We start from the raw sequence: 25,159 nt of genomic DNA, 5'->3' as shown, positions 1-25,159 counted from the left end.
TTCTTATTTGACATCTATATATGCTTGAAATTTCGCGTTAAAATTTCATGCAATCAAGTAATCTCGTTTTTCTACTCGATAAAGATCAGGATTTCAGCGAAAATTTCACATTTTACATTTTTCTTCCGAGATAGAAATAATATAATTGTTCTCTCTCGGATGATTGTCGATAAATGTGAGCAATTAGCGTTAACGTATTTAACGTGTAGTTTTACAAATACTATGCCAACTCACTTTGGCATCATCCTCCATCTCTGGAAATGCAATAATATGGAAATGTCGTAAAAGTCTGGCAGTTATTGGGTTTCTTCCGCCTCCAGGAGGTCCCATGGCTGTGACGAAATTCACGTCCTCGATTAGCCTGAAGGAACCGATGTCCCTTTTGTCATACCACCCTAGGAGGAGGGAGAATCTATCTTAATTTAAAGTTTAATTTCGAATGACGCGTTGTAAATATCAGCTGTTGTATCAGGTACGTAAGGTGTCATTTTTCGTAATTAGAGTTTTAATCTCGAGAAAAAACGTTAACGAGAGAAATAAAGATTCTGAGAATTTCTTGATTTATGGAAGCTTGACTCCCTCTCAGAGTAAAGTAATCGGAGCGATAACGATAATCGGTAAGATAATCGGATAATATTCTATCGGGGTTTTATACAGAACCCTCACGGTTATGTAATTTGTTCCGTTTTATTGCGGATAAAATATATTAACACTTCTCGTGCGTGGGATGCACATATCCATAATATTGGATATTCTACCCACGTAAGAGATCGATTCCAACGGCATGGGTTGCCTTGGGGACCATTACGTTCGTAGAAAACCGAGCATTAAAATTCGTCGAATTCTGAATGCACCGTACGTACCGGAGGCAAGCATTTCATAACACTAGGAATTATTAGTTTGCGCGTTGTTGAACTTTCGCGCTTAAACCTTTATTCGGATATCCGCCGTTTTCTGGAACGTGTACAAAAACAGCCATTACGGCGCAACTCCATTACGTCTCTGATTGCCGTATATAATTTTTTAATGGGTATTGATTTTCTTACAGGTAAAGCTATCTCAAATGCCTTTGCAAAATCAAGAGTAAAGTTTTTATTTATTTAAGAGTTAATTTTACCTGGTATGTGATACATTCTATTTGTGAAGAAACTATTTAAACGGAGATTTTATAATAAAGTAGGTTTAGTAGAATATACGAAGATCACAAATTTCTCGAGTCAAAAGTATTTAGCTATGTTACGGAATGGAAAAATTCTTTTTCATTGATTTTTATTTCCCCGTTGTACAATTTGTGGGATATTGAAACTATTTATAAAATGTAGAATATAAAATGTATATTATTAATTTCTCTTTTTTATCAAAAGTTGGAAAATTTTGAATATTTTCTATACACTTTTTATAGATATATTTGGAAAAAAAATTACACATAATATAAAAAATTAATCATATTAAAATAAAGGACAAGCATAATTAAAATTACATGCTTATATAATTTTATAATAATTACATATAAATTTATTGTGAGTAAACATATACTTGCAATTATCTTTCTGTATTTTACTTCTAACTTAATTCTTGTGCTATTTTTTCATATATGCTCATTCAGGTTATTACGTTTATATTTTTGATTGAATTTTATTGAGTGATTCATGTATCGACTCAATTAATTGAGTGCGCTAATATGAGTTATTTGATCTTGTTAATTTCATTTACCGCAAAAATCCATAAACTGGCGAATTAATTCAAGCGGTGGTTGAGCGCCGCACGTATCGAGTGCCGGCATATTCAAGTCGTCGATGAAGAAAATTTGCTTTTTCAGGATCGGCGGCCCGTAGATACCTCTACGTCGCCTGTCCAATTTTGCGTCAATTAAGTCCTGCGCGAAATTAGATATTAATTTCATTTCCTGTTCGAGAAATATACGCTCTTCTGCTGTACCTGTGTCTTCTGAGCCGTGGTTCGCGCCGAAAATGTCATAAAGTCATAAATGTACTTCTTCGGCATGTTACGTGACAGTTTTGTTGACACCGTCACAGTCTTGCCGCTTCCGGTTGCACCCACGCAAAGTACATTAGTCTCGTTAATGAGAAGATATTCGATTAACGCCGCGCTTCGTACGTTATCCATAGTTGGAATTATGATATCTGAAAAAATATTACAGTTTTGAAACATCGAATTAAACAGAACTTGTACTAATTTCAAAAAGATACGAGACAAAATAAAAAACACAAGAAACAATGATTGCAAAGCATTTTATATTATATAATATTATTAATATTATTAATATCAATATAATATTATAATAAGTGGCGATCGTGGCGCGAGGAGCAGCGCGGCAGCTTTATAAGCTAAAGATCCGGGTTCAAATTCACCCAGAATAATATAACTATGAAATTGATTTTAATCAATTCGGAAGCGATCGCCGCCTCTCGGAAGGCAATGGCAAACCACTGAGAGTATCTTTGCCAAAGAGAACCTCTTCTTAAAAAAAATGGCCGTTCGGAACCGGCGTTAAAATGTAGGTCCCGTATATCTGCGTAAAAGTGTAAATAGCGCACATCGCAGAAATACGAGAAAAGGTCACTACGCTCTGTCAAGAGTAGTAGGACTATTGATTGATAATATTATAATATTATATCATTAATTATTAATGCTGCATTGGTAAACTTTTATAATAGCATTGCATATTCTAAATGTAGAAATTAATGCTTTCTTATCAATAGCTGCCTTTCATCAATAATTTTTATCAATTATCAATAAATTCTTTGCGATCAACCTAAGGTTAATTTTTTTTCGAACAAGAACTTTTTTAAATATGCATTTGCATTATTTTTATCACTTAGTTTTGCATATTTTTTATTATAAATATTAAATATATTATTTTAAAATAAAAATTATTTTAAATTACATAAAAACAAATGAAAACAAAACTTTATTATCATTATTAAAAGAAAACTATGAAGTATGTTGAGTGGTTCAGGAGGGTGACACTAACACCCACATTGTATTTCGTATCTGAATTGTTTATTTATATTTTTTACACTGATTAATGTTCGTATTGCTACAAGTTATCACCGTCGGCGTTCGTGTTATCGGTGATTCGAAATATCGGACAGGGAATAGTCGCTCGTCTATTCCCCGTCGTGTATCGTGTGTATATATTTCTTAATCCACGCGAACGTGGATTGCGCGGTTCTCCGTTATCGCGACTATCCGAGTAGGCTCTCGGAGCCTTGGATAGTCTATGACACGTGCCGGGACGATGTGTTCGTCCCGCATCAGTGTACCTGGTCGGAAAGAACCACGACACGTCTCGAGACGACTCGCTATTCGTCCGGGTCGCGGTAATACACACGCGTGATGTAACCGGAGATCCGACTTGTTCTGTTACGCTCGAAAGTACTGAGAAGATGAGACCTGGTGGTTGCGCGCAACATTTTATACCAAAATGCAAGAGTACTTTGATCCCCACCTTTTGTCTGTCCGTTATTCTATTGGTATTTATACAAAAAAAGGATCGTCTCGAGATAACAACGACGGCGTCACGGTGGCGGCGACAACGTCGTTGCCGGTGACGATGTCTTCGTTAGCACACGTGTTTCTTCCAAATTCGAAAGTTTTATTGATGTGGGCAGCCTGCTGTGTATGTTTACTTGTTTTGAGAGGCCGTGCCGGATCTCCGATACCGAATGCTTAGTTTTTGCGTGTGTACGTGCGAGTGATTTGTCCGACCAGATTTTGCTAGCGTCGTGCACGACTTTCACTTTCTTTCTACGCAACAAAGTATCTGGTACACTCTCTTTGTATATTCTATCTTCTAACATTAAAGAGATTGCTCTTTTAGCTGTTTATTTGTTTTTTGTTATTAAATGAGCTAATTAATGAGCTAATTAGTTATATGTTCTATAAAGAAGATTAAATATAAAGTATTTATATCTACGCAAAATATATTATATTGTACATATTTAACTTTATTGAAATGTTTCCCTGATAAAATAGTTGTAACTTACCCATATATTTGGTTTCCGGCTTTATTCTGATAGATGAAATTCCGTCCAGCCACTTGTACCACTTTGGTAGAATTAGCTCTTGACCCTCGACTGGATCAGTGAATCCGCCATCGTGTAATCTGAATAGTATAATATTCTATTAATTTTATGTATACACGATACATTTAATTTATTTTAAACACGTGTGAAGAATTATATACTTTGATAATTCACATTATTTACACAAAAAATTACGTATAAATAAAAGCCTTTCCATTCTTGTATAAAAACACAACAATTGTAAAAATTCTTTTTACTTGAGATTTAACATGTTAATTCTTGTATAAATTGAGTTTTTAAATAAATTATCTTTAAGAAAGGTACATTAATATAAAAATAAACTCTCTGTTTCTCAACCTTATCTATTTATTATCTTATTCTGTGTTTTATTATTTTATTTTATTACCTTGCCTCATATTTATACCTGTAATCAAATACAAGACCGTCTTCTGGAAATGGTATTTTATGTTGAGCATCCTTTTGTACCTTTTTCAGCCAATCACTGAATATGCAACGGCTTTTGTAATCACAAGTTGCACCTAATCCCCAAACGGTGGCGAAAGCTGTCCATGGTGACAGCAAATTTGCTGTAAAGTATTTATAGTAATTTTACAGTAATTCTTACTGTATGATAAATATTTAAAATGATAAAAATTCGCTGATTATCCTGTTCTCTATTGACAATAGTTTGAGACACGATTAATGCTGCGTAATTAATTATATTGTTTTTAAAGAGAAAGAAAAAGAGATTAGATTAGATTTACTATTTATTACGTGCTCTAAGATCATATCCCCTCAAGCATTAAAATCAATACAATCGTTACAATAGCATTTAACAAACAACAAGAGTTAATGCAAAACTCCATGTATATAAATTGTGAATAGTTAAAATCGTGATTCGATAACAGGGAAGAAAATATATCGTATAATAGACGCTAAAAGTTTGTGCTTAATGAGACAGACAGATAGAGAGAGAGCAAGAGAGAGAGAGAGAGAGAGAGAGAGAGAGAGAGAGAGAGAGAGAGGAGGAGGAGGAGGAGGAGGAACAGGAAAGCGAAATGTCCAAGTTTGAATCTCCGATTCAGATTTCTGATTCTGGTATATATTGCAAGTTATTGATAGAGTTAATGAATAGAAACTGATGATACTTGCAATAGTACGTAGTCATATTTATTGAATTTAACTTGACTTTGCCATACACGTGCAGCAATTGTATGTTCTTAAGCGTCTTAAAGCATTATTCTGAACTTGTCATTTGTGATATTTAGTAAATAGTATTTGATATTTAGTAAATGATATTGATATTTATATATTATATAAATGAACTTGATATTTAGTAAACTTGATATTTGGTACATAGTACTACTGAACGGTATTACAGTTAAATTGAATGTGGCTTACGTATAGCTCTTTCGAAAGCAAAACTTGGTGGCGCTCTTCCGTCACGTTCAGTCATTGGTTCAATTCTAAAGTTCATTAGATTTATGTAAGATTGAACAATGGCGGAATCTACGGTTCTTACGATCTCTCGTAAACTCTCGCGTACAATCTTCAGGCCGGGAAGCACCAGTTGAGTTGTTAACTCAGTTATCTCTTTGATGTAATTGTTCATCGTCTGTAGAAGTAGTTGCTTAGATTAGCTAACTAAATTTTATATTTAATTTTGTAATAACGCGAATTATATTTATAATATGCGTATACATAATCATATTTTTATATTTATTTATTGCTAACACTGAAGACATTTGATTCGAAAATATTAAAATCACAAGCAATATTGAAAATTAATTTAAAACTTAAATTACAAAATTTAATTTATATCGATATTTTATTTTAGTAATTTTAGTGAGTCGATATTGATAAATATTTATAGAAGGAAAATTATATCATTTGAAAACGAATATTACATATATTTTTTAAATTAAAATTTTAATTAAATAATATTATGAATATAATATATATATTTATAAAATAAGTTATTATATTTTTGTTAAAATAAATTAATATATTTTTTAATTTATTTTTAATATTACGAAAGAATAATTTTGTATAAAAATGTAGTTTTACCGTTGGTAATGACCGTATCCAGCAATCGAGTAAAGCTTGCAGGCCTACGTTTTCTGGTTCCATGTACACCATACCACATCTATATTGATATAAAAATAAAAATGTATACATTTTAATTAATATATCGATTGGTAATTATTTCTCAATCAATAAATAGAAATGCGTTTTTAACGAAATCTTATTTAATGTTCCGGAGCAAATTATTGCTATGTTACATTATATTTTTCCATGTTTTAATTTATATAATTATCTATCGTATTTTATTGACAATCTTGTAATTAATGGCTTTTTCGTTCTGTCAGATTTTCTCTGTCAGGTAATATCTCTAGTAGTCATTAGTAATCACGATTAATATATATTCAAATCGCGTAGAACGCAAAAGCTGTATTAATTTTTATCGTTGCTATTAATCATTACTATAAGCTTTATCATCAATTTTAATTAAAGCAGACAAACTTAATAAGAAGTTATACTTCGAATATTTCAAGAATAGAAGAAATCCTTATGCTGTTTTTAATAATACACTTCAATGCTTACAAATAAAAAAGTTACAAATAAGGCTTTTATTTGCAACTTAATATGTTGAATATATTATTATTGATATTATTTATTTTTCTGTTACAGTAATAGAAACTATTTAAAGTTTTTAGTTTAACTTAAATAGTATTTAAATTAAAATTAAATTGGTTTTCTACTACCTTGAAATTGTAGCCGGCGAGGCTACGCGAAGGTCTGATACTTCAAATATCATGGTTTGAGTCGGCAGTAATTTCATTATTTCCCCTGACGTGAGGCAAAGCTTTTTATTGTCGTCCAGAACAGTGTTCAAATTCTCGATCCACACTGTATCGACTGGTCCGTCAAAAATATACCAACGTTTATCACAATCCGCCGCTGCTATATCCGCTCGTATTAAAGTTGGCAATATTCCGTCTGTCCTACAAATGAGACGTGCGATGCATTCAATATCCTGAATATTCGTATGTATTTTAGAGATTTTCTTGATTTATCAGAACTATAGAATTTCATATTCCCATGTATTAATAACTAAATAGGTCGTCAGATAAACATATATATATTAACTAATTATATATTTAATAAGTCTGCACATATACCACATATATATTAAGTTATGATACTAATTAGTATCATAATTACAGAGAATTTGTATATAATTTATATATAAATAATTATTATATATGTAATTATTGTAAATGTATTTTAGTAAACATCTTATTAAATTTAATACAAAAGAAATTATTTATGATAAAATTGTTAGAGATATGTTACATCCTAATGAACTCTACGATTCCTTTCTTTCGCGAAAAAACTTTGACAGAATCATTTTCTAGAATATAATGAAGCGAACAAAAAGCGCTAACGGTTATCGATTGACGAGCGGGCTAGGGTTTTAATAATATACCTTTTTTCCTTTCTTTATCTTAAATAGACACGATGGAAATGAGAATCGTGATTAATTTCTTTCAACATAAACATGAAAAAATGAATAAGACGAGGTTTATCAAAACCTTAAATTTTGTCTGATTCATCGCGATAAACTCGAAGCTCCGGTCTGCAACAAAGACTCCTTATCTTTTATGTAAACTTCTATTAATAAATGTAATGAATCATTTACGCGATATTTTCACTATTTTAATTTTGTTATTTTTAATTGAAAAAAAAAACTGTTGAAATATATATTTAAATAGAGTATATGTGTGTGTATACTTCAAGTAATGTAAATTTAATGACGAATACATAAACATACACGTATAAAATGTACATATATTAGCTTTTTCGGTATATGTTTTACAAATAGATATACATACAAGAGTCGTTACAAAATTTAAAAAAATTTAGGTAATTCTTTCAAATTTAACTTTTACTTTACGTACTTAATGATATGAATTTGGAAATAATTACTGTTTTAAACATCGAGAAAAAACAAGTAAAAAATAAAATATTAATTTTAAGTTTATTTGTGTAAAGTATTGATTGTGCTGCAACAATTGTAGCTATGCGCGCTGCGAACCTGTATATATAGTAATACATTTAACAAAAAATAAATACTTATTCTATAAAAATCTGTGTACTATAAATGTATCAAGTTTTAATCAAGATATTTGAATATAAAGTGCTTTTATTAGAAATTAAGCAAATTTAAATAAAAAATATTTAGGAGGAAATTTTTGCAACTTTTGGTATATAAACTATATCAAATTCATCAGTGATACTATCATGAATGTGCCGAGTCACAATGTTATAAAATTTGTATTAAAAAATTCAATAATTCTGTTTTGCTGTTATCTTAAAAATGTTTAAGACTTGTAGAGTTGTTTTTAGCACACAATGCAAAGCAATGAATACAACAACAAATTTAAATTTTTTGTAACTTCACAATTTTATTTTTGAATATATTGGCACAGTGTGTTGCTTACCATTCGTGTGTATCCGAATCATACTCGCCGTACAGTTGCCCCATTGTTATAGCCTTTGGATTCAATGCATATGTGATAACTGTTGTAAACGGCTTGCCATTTGATTGTAATTGACCTTTCAAACATGTGCACGTGTGCTTTAGGACTTTATAACACTGAAAATATTCCAAATATTATTCAATCACTATTCTTATTAAAACCTGCACATATGTTTATTTCGTAGAAAATTTAAAGATAAAAACATAAAAATTAACAATCCGTTTAATATATATGAGAAAAAGACTTTTCCAACATGTTTTTGTCTCTCTTTGTCAATATAACCAGTAATATATACAAGCCAAACTAGAACGTTCGTAAACTGGAAGCATTTATCGCGAGACAAATGTCTACGCAAATCAATGTTGTATGCGAGATGCAGCCCAGAGGAAATAGGAACATTTAGCACACAGTAAACTGCAAAATAGTTTGTACTACGTTTATCATGCTGTATTCCAAATTCGGTTTAGATTACATCGTGTGCAAAGTTTGTTTTCAAGTTATATCTATTTCTGCATTAAACTGTTAATCCAATTCAGAAAGTAAAATAACAACTACATAATATCATATTATTCTGTTTCTCAGAACAAATCAGATATAAACTGCAAAATTTGCCATAACAGATTTTAATTTAAGACAATTTAATAGTAGTATAAAAACGCAGATATTTTCTTTTTTTTACACATTAATTGTATAAATTTAACTACATATTATTTTTCATTAAACATATAACATATGTTATATAATTTATTAATCAAACATAGTTTGTGACGTGTGCAGAAGCTAGCAAACTGTTGTTGCTCAACAGTGTAGCACTAAATTGCGTTCTAACGAAGCCATCGAATTAGAAAACTAACATAGCAAGGGGTGATTGCAAAGATAATTGAGATCTCATCGTCTAAATAAAGATACATATACGTTAAATAAATATATTAATTAAAATATTATTCTTCAGAACTAAACAATATTAAAATAAATAGCATATTTTTATGTTTTTCTTAATTTTTCTCAACAATACCTTGTAATATTAGTGTTTTTAAACGCTTTTAAAATCGATAAAAAAATTATAATAGACAAATATAAGACGTTGCCTTCTCTTCGTAAGTTAAATCGGGGTATGAAAAGGTTGTCATGTTCATGAGTAATTTTATTTCCGGCGTAAAGATTAGTCGATAAAATCGGGGTGACACATTTATAAAGGAAGAAGGTGTCGTCTTCCTTTCTAAAAAAAAAATCTGGCAGTCATTGAATATCTCATTTATTAAACTCAAAGTTAATTTGGCGTTGTCAACGAAGTGGATTCCATGCATGCAGTTTGCATTATCGATTACCAAGTTTGTAAAACATCTGAGTATTTACTAACGTTTGCAATAACGGTAACACATTAATTAGACATATTCAACATTTGATGGATATTCATATAGACATGATTGGAAATTTGGTAATGTACATAAGATAAGTCCATTCAGCAAGAGAGTCCGAATTTGTTAGTTATATGAATAATATAGCGATTTGATTATACACGGAAAGAACAATTTCGTTGAATCCAGATCTGAAAATAATTTTTGTTCAATAATCAAAATAATTTTGTACAAAAGTCAAAATGATTGCTAGAATATCAAAAAACGTTATAGCAAAGCTTATCGGTTTTAACATATATTCTAACAAATTATTTTGATGATTTAACAAAAAATTATTTTCAGATTTGTATTTAGCAAAATTTTTAGATCTTTCAACAAAATCGTTCTTTCCGTGTATGGAGCAATATCTGATTAAAAAAAAATCATATCAGGAAGAATCGGCATCTTTTGTATTTTTAAATTAACATTAAATATTTTAGTTTTGTCCTAAAGATTACTAAAATTCTCTTAAATAGAAATTGATATATTATGTACTTATATTTCCAAAATTCTGTGGAATTTTGATCGGTTTGCAACAAAGCCCGTTGACATTTTTGGCAAATCCGTTCGATAAAACGGCTGCCCGTCATTGAACATAAAATTTATTCAAATAGGTCTTTTTTCGACCCTACTACAATAGAGACGTACAATAGAAGCATCAGAATTTCACGCAGATGGTGGAATCTTTTATATCTTTATAAAAAAAAACCAATTTATCTTGAATCGAAATTCAAATGAGATGTTTTTCATAGAACTTATAAAAAATATTTTCTTTGTACAGCAATATTTTAAAATACTTCGCACATCAAAGACCTTTCAATAATATGTTCGCTTGTACGAAGATTTTGAAAGCTTTTCAAAAATCACGAGAGATGTGGTGATGGTTTTCGATTAATCTGAAGTTAAAGAGCGTAAAACCCAATTTCGCAATTGCTCCCTCGAAGCCGTGAGATATATAACGGTGCGAAACCCAACGAAGCTGGCGACGTCGATGTCAGCGGCGTCCGTCGAGACGCCGCGCCGCGCCGGCAGGATCTCTATAAAGCGCATGCGGCGAAACTTTTCGGCTGGCACAGATGCGTTCGCACAGTGGTTCGCTCTCCCAGTTTACCCGACGACGTTTCTCAACGCACGACGCGTACATTTTCCTACGTTTGACGTAGTCTTAATTAAAAATTGTGAAACAAATTTTTCACACGCGTGACGTTCGGTGTGTCGCGTGTAGAAACTCGGAGCCTTTCTCACCGGAGCGCTGATTCCATATTACGGCTTAATTACCGATGGGACGGAATAATCGGAAGGTTTCTGGACGTCCGTATGGGATAAATTTAAATATCGGAAATGCGAACTACGCGCTGTTTTTCTCGGATCGTTCGAAAATTGAGGTTTTTTTTTTATCGAGGCTTTAAATAAACTTGATAGTTCGATTATCGCATCGATAAAACCGGCAGAAAATTCCCAGTGATAAATGACGCATACGTTTCCGAGCGTTTTCTGCGACCTTCCTTCAATTTAAACGGAAATCGCAAAATATATTACATTTTCTAGTCACGATCAAAGTCACGAAAAAAATTCGAAGATCGAAATTCTTTCGACGAGATTTTTGATAGAACGTGTTATAGTTTATCGGTATGTTATACGAGACAAAGAATGTATCAAGAAAGAGAAATCGGTGTTTCAGCGATTAGGGGGATTGAGAGTCGACAGAAAGGAGCGAGACGATCTTTCGTGGAATTTTAACGAAATTATGAAAAAATATCGTCAAATAAAGTGACGGTGAAAATCCTTGAATGTATCTGCGATAATGCTGTGCGACGCTGCGAACATCGGGAAGATATATCTTCGTCTGTGAATTTTCTACGCGTGGTGACGAATGAGAAAATGGACAGAGACAGAATTCACGATAAAAGTGTGTGTCGGAAAATCGGATGAGATAAATGGTCTTATTATCTGTGACGCATGACATTTAAAAGTGCTACAGTAATATTACATGCACAGTAATATTACATCTTTTTTGCGTAAAATTACAAAGAGCAAATTTTTTATTCATTACCGAGCGAAATAAACTTCACGTGTTAAACGGCATCGCGTTTGAATTAATTATAAAATTTAATTAAACGGTAAGTTAACGTGAGAACTTAATTACGATAGCAATCTCAAAAGATAAAAAATATATTTATATGAAAATTGATTTAATTAGATATTGAAGTTTAAGTATAACATAAAAGATATAATAATGACATAACGTTTCGTGAATATAAATCAATATCGCTGCATCTTTTTAATATTACGTTTGGAGAATTGTTGAATCCTCTTAAATTACAATCGTAGTCGGACTGTAATACTAGAGATTCGGAAACTGTTCGAGTCAAGGTCGAGCGAGTAACGAGAACTACACAATAAAATTGCATTCTTGCGGAAACGTGCACGCTGTTTATCAACTCCACCACATTTCCGCGTTTATCCCGTGATCAAATATGTTACATGCTACGAGAGCAGCTTTTAATGCGTTAATGCGTATCGATTTACAATCGGTCGCATGCGAAGCAGACGAAAAGAAAATAGACAATTTAATTAAGAAATCAATTATAGAAAGCTATTAAGTGTACTGCTAATGCGTCACGTCTCCTCTTTTTCCACGTTAATGAAAACGCGAGGAAATGTATTGAACTGCGACTTTGGAAGAATGAAACGTTTTTCTTCTTATTAATACGACACGGCTATGAGGATTGTATAAAGGTCCTATTGGCAAGATGGAGCGGTATTATACGAAATTTTGCGCGTGTGAATATTCATCCGCTTGCATTTAGATCCATTTCAATAATTGCTTTCGACACCATACTCTAATTGCGATTCATTCAATGAACTTACATATTATGCAGTTTAATATATGGAATTAATACGGATACGGTATTACGTATGTTAAAATCATATTATATAAATCCAGTCGTCAAAGCACTATTATTAAGATAGAATTAGATAACTTAAAACATTATGTTGAGCAGCTTAATTACCGGCGTGAATGTAATGGATTCGCGATTTTTCTCAAAATTGAAATAGCGTACACTCTTTGACGAAATCAAATGAACACGAATTATCCCGAATCCGAAAAATAAGTTAAATCGCGAGTTAAATGAAATTGAATTCTATCGAATGAAACGCATGCCCGTAAAACTGCATTGTTCGACCGCGTGCCGCTGCGAACGTAATCGAATTGAATGTAATCAAACTTAAAGCGTAAATGACCACATTATATCACTTGAATGAACGTTTAGACAGAAAAAAATTCTCTGAACGGAAACGAACGTTTAAACGCAATCCCGACGCTCAATACCGACGGTCCGTGTCAGTGACGTTGGAAGGTTTCCAACTATTACGCCGCGCGTTCGTCCGCAGCGGAATGCTTGCGTTCGTCTCGTTGCAATCAACTGTGTCAGATCAAATGGTCTTTTAGTCTAATTATGGATTTTTTCGACAATCAATCGGAGAGAGATACTATAATACCAAACTACTAAAGATACCAGACTTTGATGCGAATCAAACGTCTAATTCTCATTGCCAGTCTAAATATGTCAATAATATTACAATCTTGAATCTATTATCTAATATCTATATTAATCGGATTTAGGAGAATTTAGGAAAGCTTTGTCAACTTTCTATTGTTCATCGTCAACCAATTTTCGCAGAACGTGACACTGGGCGCTTTGTCGAAAAAGAACAGAGACTCTTTGTCGAACAGCTTGTTCTAGCGTTCATCACGCACAATTCGATTATTAACGCAATTCTGCGCAAGATATATTGTTGTGGTTTATGTCAACGGTATCATTCATGACTTTGACAGGTCTTCGTCAAATGCGCAACGCACGCGATCTCATCTAACAGGTTTTATCAACGTGAATTATGCGTTCTGGAAAAGAACTGGGAATTCCCGTTGGACAATCATTTCGCCTGTGGCACTCGATTCGAGCATTCCATGCTACTCTGTGATCTACATCGGTCTGGTTTATATCAACGTCACACCAACGAGTCTGGAGAATGGCCAATAATATTGCAATGTGCTTTTTGTACTAATGCATTTTGCACATCGCGACCGACCGCGCTGGATCGAACGGTTTTTCGGAGCGACGAGCGTCGAAGAGAGCTTTTTTCTGTCGGTCTCACAATCGTGAGCAATCATGTTTGTGTTTCAAAAACTGTCGAGTAAAACTGTGGTGGGATGTCACCAGATACCGACGGCGATTGGCAGCCTGTCGCGATTCCGAAGATCGGCGTCGCCGACGCCGAACGTGACGTTGTACGATTATCAGAATCACAGCCTCGAGATCTTCGAGATAGAAGAGGAGTCGGACAGCCTTTGCACCTCGCTCTACTTTCTTCTGGACTTCTGCCATCTGTACTACATACCGTCCATCATCCTGCTGGGCTTGGTGGGCAACCTGTTGTCGTGCGTGGTTTTCCTTAAGACGCATCTAAAGTTACGCAGCTCTAGTTACTACTTGGCGGCGTTAGCCACCACCGATTTTAGCTTCCTCATGTCGCTGCTTCTCGTCTGGCTCAATAGTACGATCGGATGGAAGGTCTTTAACAATAATGGCTGGTGCGAAACTCTGGTGTACGTCAGCGCGGTTTGCAGTTCGCTGAGTGTTTGGCTAATTGTCGCCTTCACCGTCGAGAGATTCATCGCCGTTCAGTATCCGCTGCATCGGCCGCACATGTGCACCGTGGCGCGTGCAAAGACGATCATCCTGGTGTTAACGATCCTCGCCTTAGTCAGCCACTCGTACTCCTTCATCACCGCCGGGGTGGTTAAGAACCAGGGTGGCGACGAGGTGTGCGAGCTGAAGATCGAGTACTTAGAGACCATGCAGATCATAAGCATCATCGATAGTATAGCGAGTCTAATCGTACCGCTCGTACTTATCATCGTGATGAATACCATGATTATGAGAAATCTCTTGAAGTTTGGCAGACGATTTAACCAGGATCCCGGTTACACTACGAATTGTCCTAACAGAGAGAAATCCGACATCAATCTCAATCAAATTCCGGTAAGTTCTCTTTTTAGAGAACCTCGGTTCTAAATTGCATTTTGATGTTGTGCACGCAACTAATTCGTAAATGTGCTATATTGGCGATATTGTTTTCCATACACGTTGTCTTCCAAAGGCTGTTTCTCTCTTGCAAAAAAATATTTTATCTTACGTTATATTGTACAATATAATATTGTAGCAAAATAATAGGCTTTGCCTATGGTAAAAAATTGTAATTCGTTGCACACATTGATTAAAATATTTTTTCTCTCTTCTCACCACATACTTTAATGTTAAAAAATTATGTTACAAAATATAAATTATACATTAATTTTTTCCTAAGTTATTATTCACAATATTTATGATGTTACTATATAAATGCATCTTTTTAAAATAAATTTTGTTAATGTTGAAACTAATCAAAGTTGATTATAATTAAATGCAAGCAAGAAACTAATGAAGAAACTATAGAGTATAAAGAAACTAGAAAGATTAATTGATTTTTAAATTAAAAAATAACTTGAAAAAGATTAAAGTAATTAAATTTTTGCTTTATTAAAAAGTATCTAATAAATATTAAAATGATACATATGTATATATTGGGACTCAAAGTTCAGTAAAACTTTACAATTAATTCAATTTTATACAATTAGTAAAACCAACTTTATATTATATAATGTTTTCTTTGCTTTAAAGCTTTTATTCACTTAAGTAATGCTTACACGTCCGTACATACATGGATATCTTCCACTTAACTGATACGTGTTAAGTGTTTAATGTACGTGCACGCATTATTGTGATAGTTCGCATGTACAACATATTATTATATACATTTACTGGGCAATTGAATAATGTATAATTATTGTGCTTTTATCGTAATTTCGGAAAATCGTGTAAAATAATATCACGGAAATAAATTTAATTATTAAACGATTGCAAAATTTTATGTGACATGCATAATGTTGTTAGAAAGTGAAAGAGCATATACGCAAATGCAACTTTTTATGATCTTTTCCCTGGATTCATTACTGTTTAAGTTATGGTGCCTTGGAATTCGGGATATAGCACTCGTGCTATCAGTTAGAAGAGTGTTTCTTCCCACATGTGTTGTCATAAATCTCGATAAGTAAACATTGAAATATTGGGTTCCCCGCTATCGACCATGTACGCTGTTCGCACGAGTAGAGCATCAAGGCAAGCATATATGTAATCGAAAACATCAACAAATCTGGAAATAGTTTGCACCCGCTTATGCGATTCCTTAAAATTGCACTGCAATGGAGAAAGGTAAAAAGAGAACATGTTCACAAATCGGTTTTATACAATAAAAATATTAAAGTAAACAGGATCCGCTTTGGCTGAGAAGCAATACCAATCACTTTACTAATTGATAAATGTGATATGGAATGTATAATGCAAAAATGTATAATAAATCGTCGCTAGTCTCCTTAGAAAGCCTGGATAGATATTTAAATATCGCATCCTTCAATTCGCTAAACGTGAGATTTTTTTTTTATTGTGATTCGATAATTGCTGCCAATAAAAAGTGTGTCGACAACCATATGCTATCAGAGAAACGTGCCACCTCCGAATTCGGTTTGTCGACTATTTTGGACCGACGTATAAATACTCCCGCGCCTTACATAACCAACCGCCATTCATCTTTACGGATCGACGTGCGTGCATTGCCGCTTCCTGCTGCTCGTTGTTTATAATCGCGTCGTGGTGTATGTTATCGACATATCGTGAATCGCGCGGAATCTGCTTTTTGCACGGCCATTGATATCGTCATTCAGTGGGTGTATAGAGAGGCGGAAAAGATTGCGACGTATATATACCTCGAGATATCACCCTGCAAATTAGAGATGTCATTATAATCCACGCGAGAGAAACATATTCACAAAATATGTTTTGAGAAATATTTATTCAAACAGACAGATTTATTTTAAGAAATATTCAGAATTTTCTCTTACGTGAGTAAAAGTATACGCGACGAAAAATATTTACTACAAAAAATATATTTTCTGTAAAGGTATTCATATCCGTGCCTCGATGTCGATTCAGTTATCGTATTTTATTAAAATAATGTTGGAGAATATTCTTTTAATTTAATTATATGTAAATTAAACTTTATAATAGTACCTATAATTACTAAGAAAAATACTTTCGTTACTCTTGATTCTGCATTCTGACTTTAATACACTCTCCTATTACATAGTACCATTTGTATTTAAATTGAGTTAAAGCTTATTGTAGATATGTCGCGTCGTCTTATTGTTTGAATCTATCCATCAGAAGCATCGAACAATGAAAGCAGTGCAGTTTCTATAATGACGTGTAAAATTCCGACAATTAAAATAATGACAATTAAAAATATTTGTTTCTTGTAATTTAATTTTAACAGACAAGCGTTTACGTTTCCTTTCACGTTAATGTCAAATGCTTGTACACTCTGTACACAGCTTGGAATTCTCGGTATGTTTAGAAGATAACAGCTCGCAGCTCCGCGTCGAGTCATTTCGGTATGCATAACTGGAGAATTCTTACAGTTGAAACAATAAACGGGGAAAAGTCGATGTTTTATTAAAAAAATTTATGTTTTTCATTATCATTTTTCAAGCTTCTTTCTTTTTGTGTACATGATACAAAAGGAGTAGATACAGTATTATATATTGTATAATGAACAAATACGCAATAAATATAAAACATAAATGTATAAGTCGAAAAGTTATATAAATAAAATTATATAATCAAACTGAAGACGCAGTAAAATTTTGCTGCGAAAGTAACTACAACCACTTCGTAAAAATCTGTTCCATCCTTTTCAAATTGATACATGGAAAAATTCTGATTTAATTCTGTATACTGATTGATAATTATTTATACATATTTTTGCTTTTTTAAAAGAAAAAGGAGAATCTGAATAATACTTATCTTGAAACATTAATACTGGTTTGATTATGAATTTTGGAATTTGGGCATTAGGGAAACAGGAATTCATCGTTGCTATTAATAAACTTGTTATACGCGAATATTGATTTCCGTTATGATGTTTACCTGTACGCTTCAGGTACTCAATCACATGAATTTCTCGATGCAATCCAAAAGAGATTGAAACTATTATCTTTTATAAGGGAGATTGAATTCTAGTGACTTATTTTCTTGAAAATAAAAGTTAATTAATTTTAAAGTCCGTTTCTTACTGGAAATTGATATTAGAAGCGGGATAAAGTTCATTTTACAATGCGTACAGGAACAGTTTTAAAAAGAAACGTTTTATCGAACTGATCAAGTAAAAGATTATGATGACAATATTATATCAGTTTAAAGAATGCAACATGCAAATTGATTATTGATTAAAAGACATTGATTTTTAGCCTAATTTGATTGTAATAAGATTGATTTACGTTTTTTATATTATGCATGTGCAGTTATATATTTTGGAAATAAATTTATGGTTATTTTATAATCTGTGTAATTTTATAAATCTGTGTAAAGATATTTTTAAATCTTGTTTTTAATTTTTTCAAAAATTTTTCTTATAAATTTGAAAATTTCCCTTACTTTATTCGCTTTTTTAGTGCTCTCTCATGTAATATTAAAATAAAATATACAACATTTTATTTGTTTAAATAGACAAAAATTGACTTTTTAACAATTAAAGTTTTTATATTCAAGCTATGCAAGAAACATATTTCGTAAACATTAAAACATAAGTTAAGTATATACACAATCTACATGTGCGTGATAAAGAATATAATGGCGAGATGGAAAAATTTTGCATAATTTCCATGCCCTGCCATTAAAAGAACCAAAGGATACTTTGTTTGTGCTGTGATAAGTATATTAATTTTCTAACTTTTATAAAAATGATTTGGTATGTAACATATAAATTTGCAATAAATTTAAAAATATAAGGATAAATATTCTTTAATTTTTATGATAACAGATTAAATGATCAATCGATACGCAGGATCAACTGAGATGTTTTAAATTCTTTATGTTGTTCTGGAAATAATTCAAAGATGGAACAGATTCTTACAAAGTGATTTTGTAGTGACAGCAAAATTTGCATCTTCAATTTTAGAGATAAATAATTCCATTTACTTTTATATATTTTATATTTATTTACTATATAATTCACTATTTTGTGCATATTATGCAATCTATATAATCAATTAAACCAAATTATTATCTGCTCATAAGTATTTTATATTCAGTTATTGCATCTATGCTCAAAGTGCAAATATTATGTCTTCTGACAAGTCAAAGAAAAACATAAAAAAAAGAGTATTAAAGACGCTAAAAGCACATTGACCTCCGAGTCGAAGAATCTTCAACAGAAGAAAAACATCGATTTAAGTCAAGCAAGCCGAATGACCACGTCGTATATGCGATTGGCTACGTATTTGCTATAACATGTTTTATCATTACCATATTTACTTTATATAAGCCATAATTTATTTATCATTATCATATTTATTTTATATAAGTAAATGTTCGTTATATTTAATGACTACGGACACGATTGATTTTAAGCGCGATATTTTAATATCGTGTTCTGAGTTTGCAACTACCGCGACATGTGATATAAACGGAATTTAGATGTAACACTATACTAATCATTTTATATTTAATCTCATTTTGCATTTGTAGATTACTATACAATTTTTGTATGTGCTTTAAATGTTGGGTTCATCGTTATAGTCTGTACAGTTACGTATTCTCCATTATAAAACAAAAGTTAAACATAAAGCAAGATGATAAAATGTAGAGCGACGTTCTCCGTATCTTTACTAATTTAAGAAAGAGAAAATTTTTATATTCCAAGCCATCATTTGCAATGTTGCAAGAAAGTAAAATTGTAAATATTTAGATATCATTCTTCAGAAAAGATTTCATCAGCAACCCTGTTTTTTATCGAACAAAATATATTGATCGTAATCAGTTGATTGTAGTTCTGTTGTTTATTATCAATTACGGGATAACGTGTAGCTGTTACATCATCTCATAATAACAAAAATTGAAGATAAAAAGATAATGACGCCAGCATAGGATTATATATTAATTAGACTTCTGATGAAGATTTTCTACTAAAATGTAATCATCTTCTAAATAATATTGTGACATAAAAATTATTGTGACATAAAAATTAGAAATGATAAGAAAAGATAATGTTTTGATTTCTAATGCTCCCCGCATAATTATATATTTTTATTTTTTTATATATTTGTTTTTATTTTGACAAGACCAAGTGTATAAATAAAGTAATTTAAATAATTAAACTAGTACAGTATGTTAGGATAATTTTATATAAGATATAGGAATATTATAAAATTTAAAGAAGATAGTAATCCTTTAAGAATAAAATACAAAAGGATGGAAATAATATATTATTTCACTTTTTTTTTCATTTGCTCTTTGAATAAATGTTCTAAGAAATTGAAAGTAGGATTGGATGCATTCCAACAGATGTGGATTTTCAACATTTGCCTTTTCAATATTGTCCTTCTAACAAAAGATTGAAGAAAAGAGCACAGGTTGCTTCGAGTGAAACCATCGTATTATTTATATCCTGGTATTCGGGACAAAATTCCGGCGATTTTTATGCTTTGTATATTCAATTCTTGAATATATAAGCAATATTTCGAAATGCAACATTCAAATATTTTCTTTATACATTCATTTAATACATATGATGTTTATTGTGCCATTGGTATTGTTTAAATTAATGACTAAATTATGGTTGAAAATACGTCAAAGGTTTCTAATTAAATAAAAAAGTAATCTAGAATTTTAGCGTAATAAAGACCAACACACGAACAAACAAAGATATTGTAGTACAATATAATTTATTCGGTAAATCTAAAGTGGAACATTTCGACTTTACTAAGCCTTCTTTAACCGCAATTACAAATTTTCAAATTATAATTAATTCATTAATCCTCATTAATTATAATTTGAAAATTTGTAAATGCGGCTGAAGAAGACTTAGTAAAGTCGAAACGTTCCGCTTTAGGTTTACCGAATAAATTATATAATTATATTATAACATCATTGTTTGCTCGTGTGTTGGCCTTTATTACGCTAATATTTTATTTTATTCTAAAATGCGAGTCAATATTCAATTTTTATTTAAAATATAATCTGCTTTTAATAAATTGACAATTGTCGTACAGAAATATATAGGATTGAAAAATATTAATATTGGATTAGGAAATAAAAATAATATTTTTAAGTATCATGATAGACCGTGGAATGTTACAAATTAAGATCGGAAAACACCAACATGGTACAAAGCAAATCTTGGTGCTTTCATAAGTAATATTTTAAAGTATATGTCTTACAATTCACATACTATTACAATCGAATTTATTGGAATGCCTTTGGCAATTGAATTGTGATATTACGTACTATTTGGAGCTGCGTTGAAAGTCCGACGGTGAGGCGCGCGGTTTACCATATTTGAACCAAGAATTGTAAGATTTACATTTAAAATATTATAGAAGCACTAAGATCCGCTTTGACGTTTACCGTGTTGACGTTTTTCGATCTTAATTTGTTTATAATAATATTTTTATTGATTTCATTAATAAAAAATTAATAATGTATTGAAATAATATGAAATTATATAAAAATATATATGCTAACTTAATTTATTTGAATGTTTTCCAAGCCAATAACTTTTTTATATTTTTTCTCAATTATATTTATAATAATTAAATGATATTTAATAAATATCTTAGATTTGAAACAAAGTTGATTGTCAACTTTTTATTATTTTTCTTTTTCTGTTTTAATTTAGCGCAGATTTTGATTTTGTAGAAAAAGCTTTCCAATTTATTGTCAGAATTTCAAATATTTATTTATAACTTTTGGTTTATTAATTATGTTTACCTTTTTTCTGGTTTTAGTTTTAGAGAAAAGGATTACTCTAACTAAGTCTAACAAAGGTTTAACCGATATTTGTAAAACAAAGCAGACTTTTAATTATGTGAATGAAATGACTTTACTTTCAAAGGAATTACTTTAATTATCTATACTCTCTAAATTTTCTGGAGTAAATCTCACTCTAAAAGATTGAAAATATTGCCACTCGATTACTTGAGTGGCAGGATTTTCACTCTTTTGGAATGAGATTCACTCCAAAAGAATGAAAAGTCACTCAAAAAAATTTAGAGAGTACATCACATACTGTTATTTGCAGATACATTTAACTATGTATCTTTAATAAAATCATAATTGCACAATCTCTTTATTGTAATATGTATAATAGAATTTGCAGTGCCCAGTCAAACTAATTGATAATATATTATTTCTTAATACGCGTAATTGACGAAACATGGAATCTACATTTACACTGATTATTTTTACATTTTTGCATTTTGTATTTGATCATTGTTACTTCATTTTGAAGAAAGACAATATAATTTTGAAAAAGTCTTTATTTATGATATCTTGGCAGTTTGAACATTTTTAGCTGTTAATCAGCTGCTAGTTTATTTACAATAAAACGACGATAAATCTGCAAGCGTTAGTAATTTAATAAGAATAAAAAATTACATTATTATATATAATATATAAAGGATTTGGAATTATTTAAGAAATTGTATAAAAGAAAAATATAATTTTTTGTTTAATAAAAATATAATAAACACAAAAATGTGCTAATTATAAGATAAAAAATTTGTTTTATATATACGAAACTCTGATTTTACAAATTAGTAAATATCATCTGAAATTATCTCATATTTATAATAATTATAATAATATATATAATCATATATTATAATTATAACTTTAGTATATATATAATAATTATAATGATCTATATAAATATATATTATGATTATAACTTTAGTATATATATATATAATTAATACACCCAGCATTATAAGATATAGAATCTATGATCATAATATTATTTTATAAAAGGTATTTTATATATTTTATAATTAAATATTTATTTATGCAATAAAATTGAATTAAAATGTAAAAATGACAATGTCTGTTGTTATGTTGTTTGCGATATGAAACGGTTTCGAGTGTTGTGATATGGATGTGTTCGATTTGCATCAACCACAACGTGATTAATTCAAGTGTCGATAAATTAATTCTGTACCAATAGTGATACAACTGTGAGAATATTATGCGTTTCAGTTTGTGTAATTATCAATAGCATAGATCTTATGACGCATAATTTGTATATATAAACAATTTATATCTACATAAACTATTTTAATACTACAATAAAAAAATTTTTCAGATAGAAATTCTGGAAACAACAGAATAAATAGTTGATCTTTCTGTGGAAATCTTGATAAAAAATTAATTCTTACAGATTTTAGTTACTGTAAATTTTAAACTTTTTATATAGTATTTGATTGCAATTAAGAAACTATTAATATTTTACAAGGAGAACATTTACTTACATTTTCTTAGGAATAGAATTTAAACTAACATACTTAATACATTATTTATATAACATTTTTAGATAAAAAATGTTAGGGAATTCAAACTTTTTATATAATAACTTTACTTATTCTATTCTTCACCGCATTGTACGAACTAGATAAATTATATTTATATAATAATAATAAGGTCGCAAGATTAAAAAAAGATTAAACTTTACGAACTTTTATAATAGTATCGATAAGATCAAAACTTTATCAAAGTAAATCTTATTTTAGAAGAATTTTATTTCGAAGCTGACCATCAAAATATTTAACATTAAAAAATTAAGAGGTGCAAGAATTGGCAATTTAAAAATAACATTAAAATTTTGTTGAGAAAAAGTCTGTATTAAAATTTTAATTAGTGAGCAAATAAATTGTTTATTACTATTAGATTTTCCTTGTTTGTAATAGATTTAATATTATTAGATATAGACATACGCAAATAAATATGAATATAAAGAAAGGTCAAATTTTATATGTTACTTTTATATGTATTTTCTATAAGGTCTTTTTATTAACATTTAAAATTTAATTTAATATGAATTATTTATATTCAACGTTAATATTTTAATCCGCCATTTAATTTAAATTTTAACATTATAAATTAAATTATTTAAATTTACTAGTTAAATTCGCTGTTATTGAATGTGCGAATAAAAGGTGTGATAGTTGATTGAATATTGATGTGATAATTTATCGTATACTGATGCATAAAATACATTTGCAACACGCGAAATGCATCCCTATTTGTGGAAATAAATGAACGTTGTATATCAAATATGTCCTCTCTTAGACTATGCATTTTGTATGAGCATGCAACGCATCAGAATAGAATTGATTATCACCGCTTTACTGGCTGTTTGCTGTCCAAAACATTTGTATGAGAGGTGATGTATAAATGTATGATGTTATTTGCTAATGAAAAACGAGACATGATAAATAAAGGACAATAATAAAAAGAAAAAAAATAATTTCTGTACAAATATGATACTCGGCAGATGCTGGATATGATCATTTCTGCTGGGATTTCATGTAATAACGTCGTATATAATAAAGTTAATAATAAACTTCATATAATACATATAATTTAAGACGATCTATTATAAATTTATATTTTTGACTGTACGTGTATATGTGATTATGATAATCAAAATATTAATCATATTAAAAGGATCGCGCGTTGATTGAAAATATGTATGATTTGAACATAAAGTGAAATTTGATATAAAGTTGATTGCATCTATCAATACAATTAGCGCTCAATATACTTGTTTTCTTATGAAAGTATTTATGATGAACAAAATAAATGTAAATTTTTTGTAAAATAACTTTATTTCTGCGCTTTTTTGACATACATAAATACTTTTTTTCTCTTGCTTGCTTTGTTTCTTTCTCAATTCTTCTGTCTTAAATGTTTAAACAAAGTTATTAAACATGATCAAGATAATAATTTACAATGATCATTTCATATATGTATAATCTTATATTTGAAGCAAGCCTTATAAATTATAAATATGATTTATCTCCATTTTCAGCTTTATATCCATTTGACAAGCGTTTGCTTATCAATAACCTTTATAGATTTTCCTACTCGTAATTTCAATCACAGAGTTTTTTCGTTATAAAGAATATGTCTTTACTCTCTCTCTCTTTCTCTCTCTCTCTCTCTCTCTCTCTCTCTCT

General features: G+C 30.5%; 2 protein-coding genes across 6 annotated transcripts in view; one reads left to right on the top strand and one right to left on the bottom strand.

The window, feature by feature from the left end:
• Positions 1 to 25,159, bottom strand: part of LOC105462259 (dynein heavy chain 1, axonemal-like) — a gene marked incomplete at its 3' end in the record, with an annotated part of 71,385 nt that overhangs the window by 16,019 nt on the left and 30,207 nt on the right. The window contains exons 25-33 of the mRNA XM_011708781.1: positions 8,555 to 8,709; positions 6,815 to 7,054; positions 6,117 to 6,195; positions 5,451 to 5,664; positions 4,474 to 4,636; positions 4,011 to 4,129; positions 1,939 to 2,144; positions 1,714 to 1,876; positions 235 to 395 (exon numbers count right to left, since the gene is read on the bottom strand). Coding sequence (XP_011707083.1) covers positions 235 to 395; positions 1,714 to 1,876; positions 1,939 to 2,144; positions 4,011 to 4,129; positions 4,474 to 4,636; positions 5,451 to 5,664; positions 6,117 to 6,195; positions 6,815 to 7,054; positions 8,555 to 8,709 — 1,500 coding nt within the window. The remainder of the gene's footprint in view (positions 1 to 234; positions 396 to 1,713; positions 1,877 to 1,938; positions 2,145 to 4,010; positions 4,130 to 4,473; positions 4,637 to 5,450; positions 5,665 to 6,116; positions 6,196 to 6,814; positions 7,055 to 8,554; positions 8,710 to 25,159) is intronic.
• Positions 11,065 to 25,159, top strand: part of LOC105462258 (thyrotropin-releasing hormone receptor-like) — a 24,338-nt gene continuing 10,243 nt past the window's right edge. The window contains exons 1-2 of one of the 5 annotated variants that reach the window (XM_011708780.1): positions 11,065 to 11,291; positions 11,672 to 15,038. In XM_011708780.1, coding sequence (XP_011707082.1) covers positions 14,166 to 15,038 — 873 coding nt within the window. In that variant the 5' untranslated portion in view covers positions 11,065 to 11,291; positions 11,672 to 14,165. Of the gene's footprint in view, positions 15,039 to 25,159 lie in introns of all 5 variants that reach the window. The other 4 variants (XM_011708779.1, XM_011708778.1, XM_011708777.1 and 1 more) reach the window with 4 other exon arrangements.

The sequence above is a fragment of the Wasmannia auropunctata genome, unplaced genomic scaffold (assembly GCF_000956235.1).
Source record: "Wasmannia auropunctata unplaced genomic scaffold, wasmannia.A_1.0 LD267245.1, whole genome shotgun sequence".
NCBI lineage: Eukaryota > Metazoa > Arthropoda > Insecta > Hymenoptera > Formicidae > Wasmannia > Wasmannia auropunctata.
The sequence above is the reverse complement of the archived record's forward strand: the minus strand, read 5'-3'. Positions and strand labels throughout refer to the sequence as shown.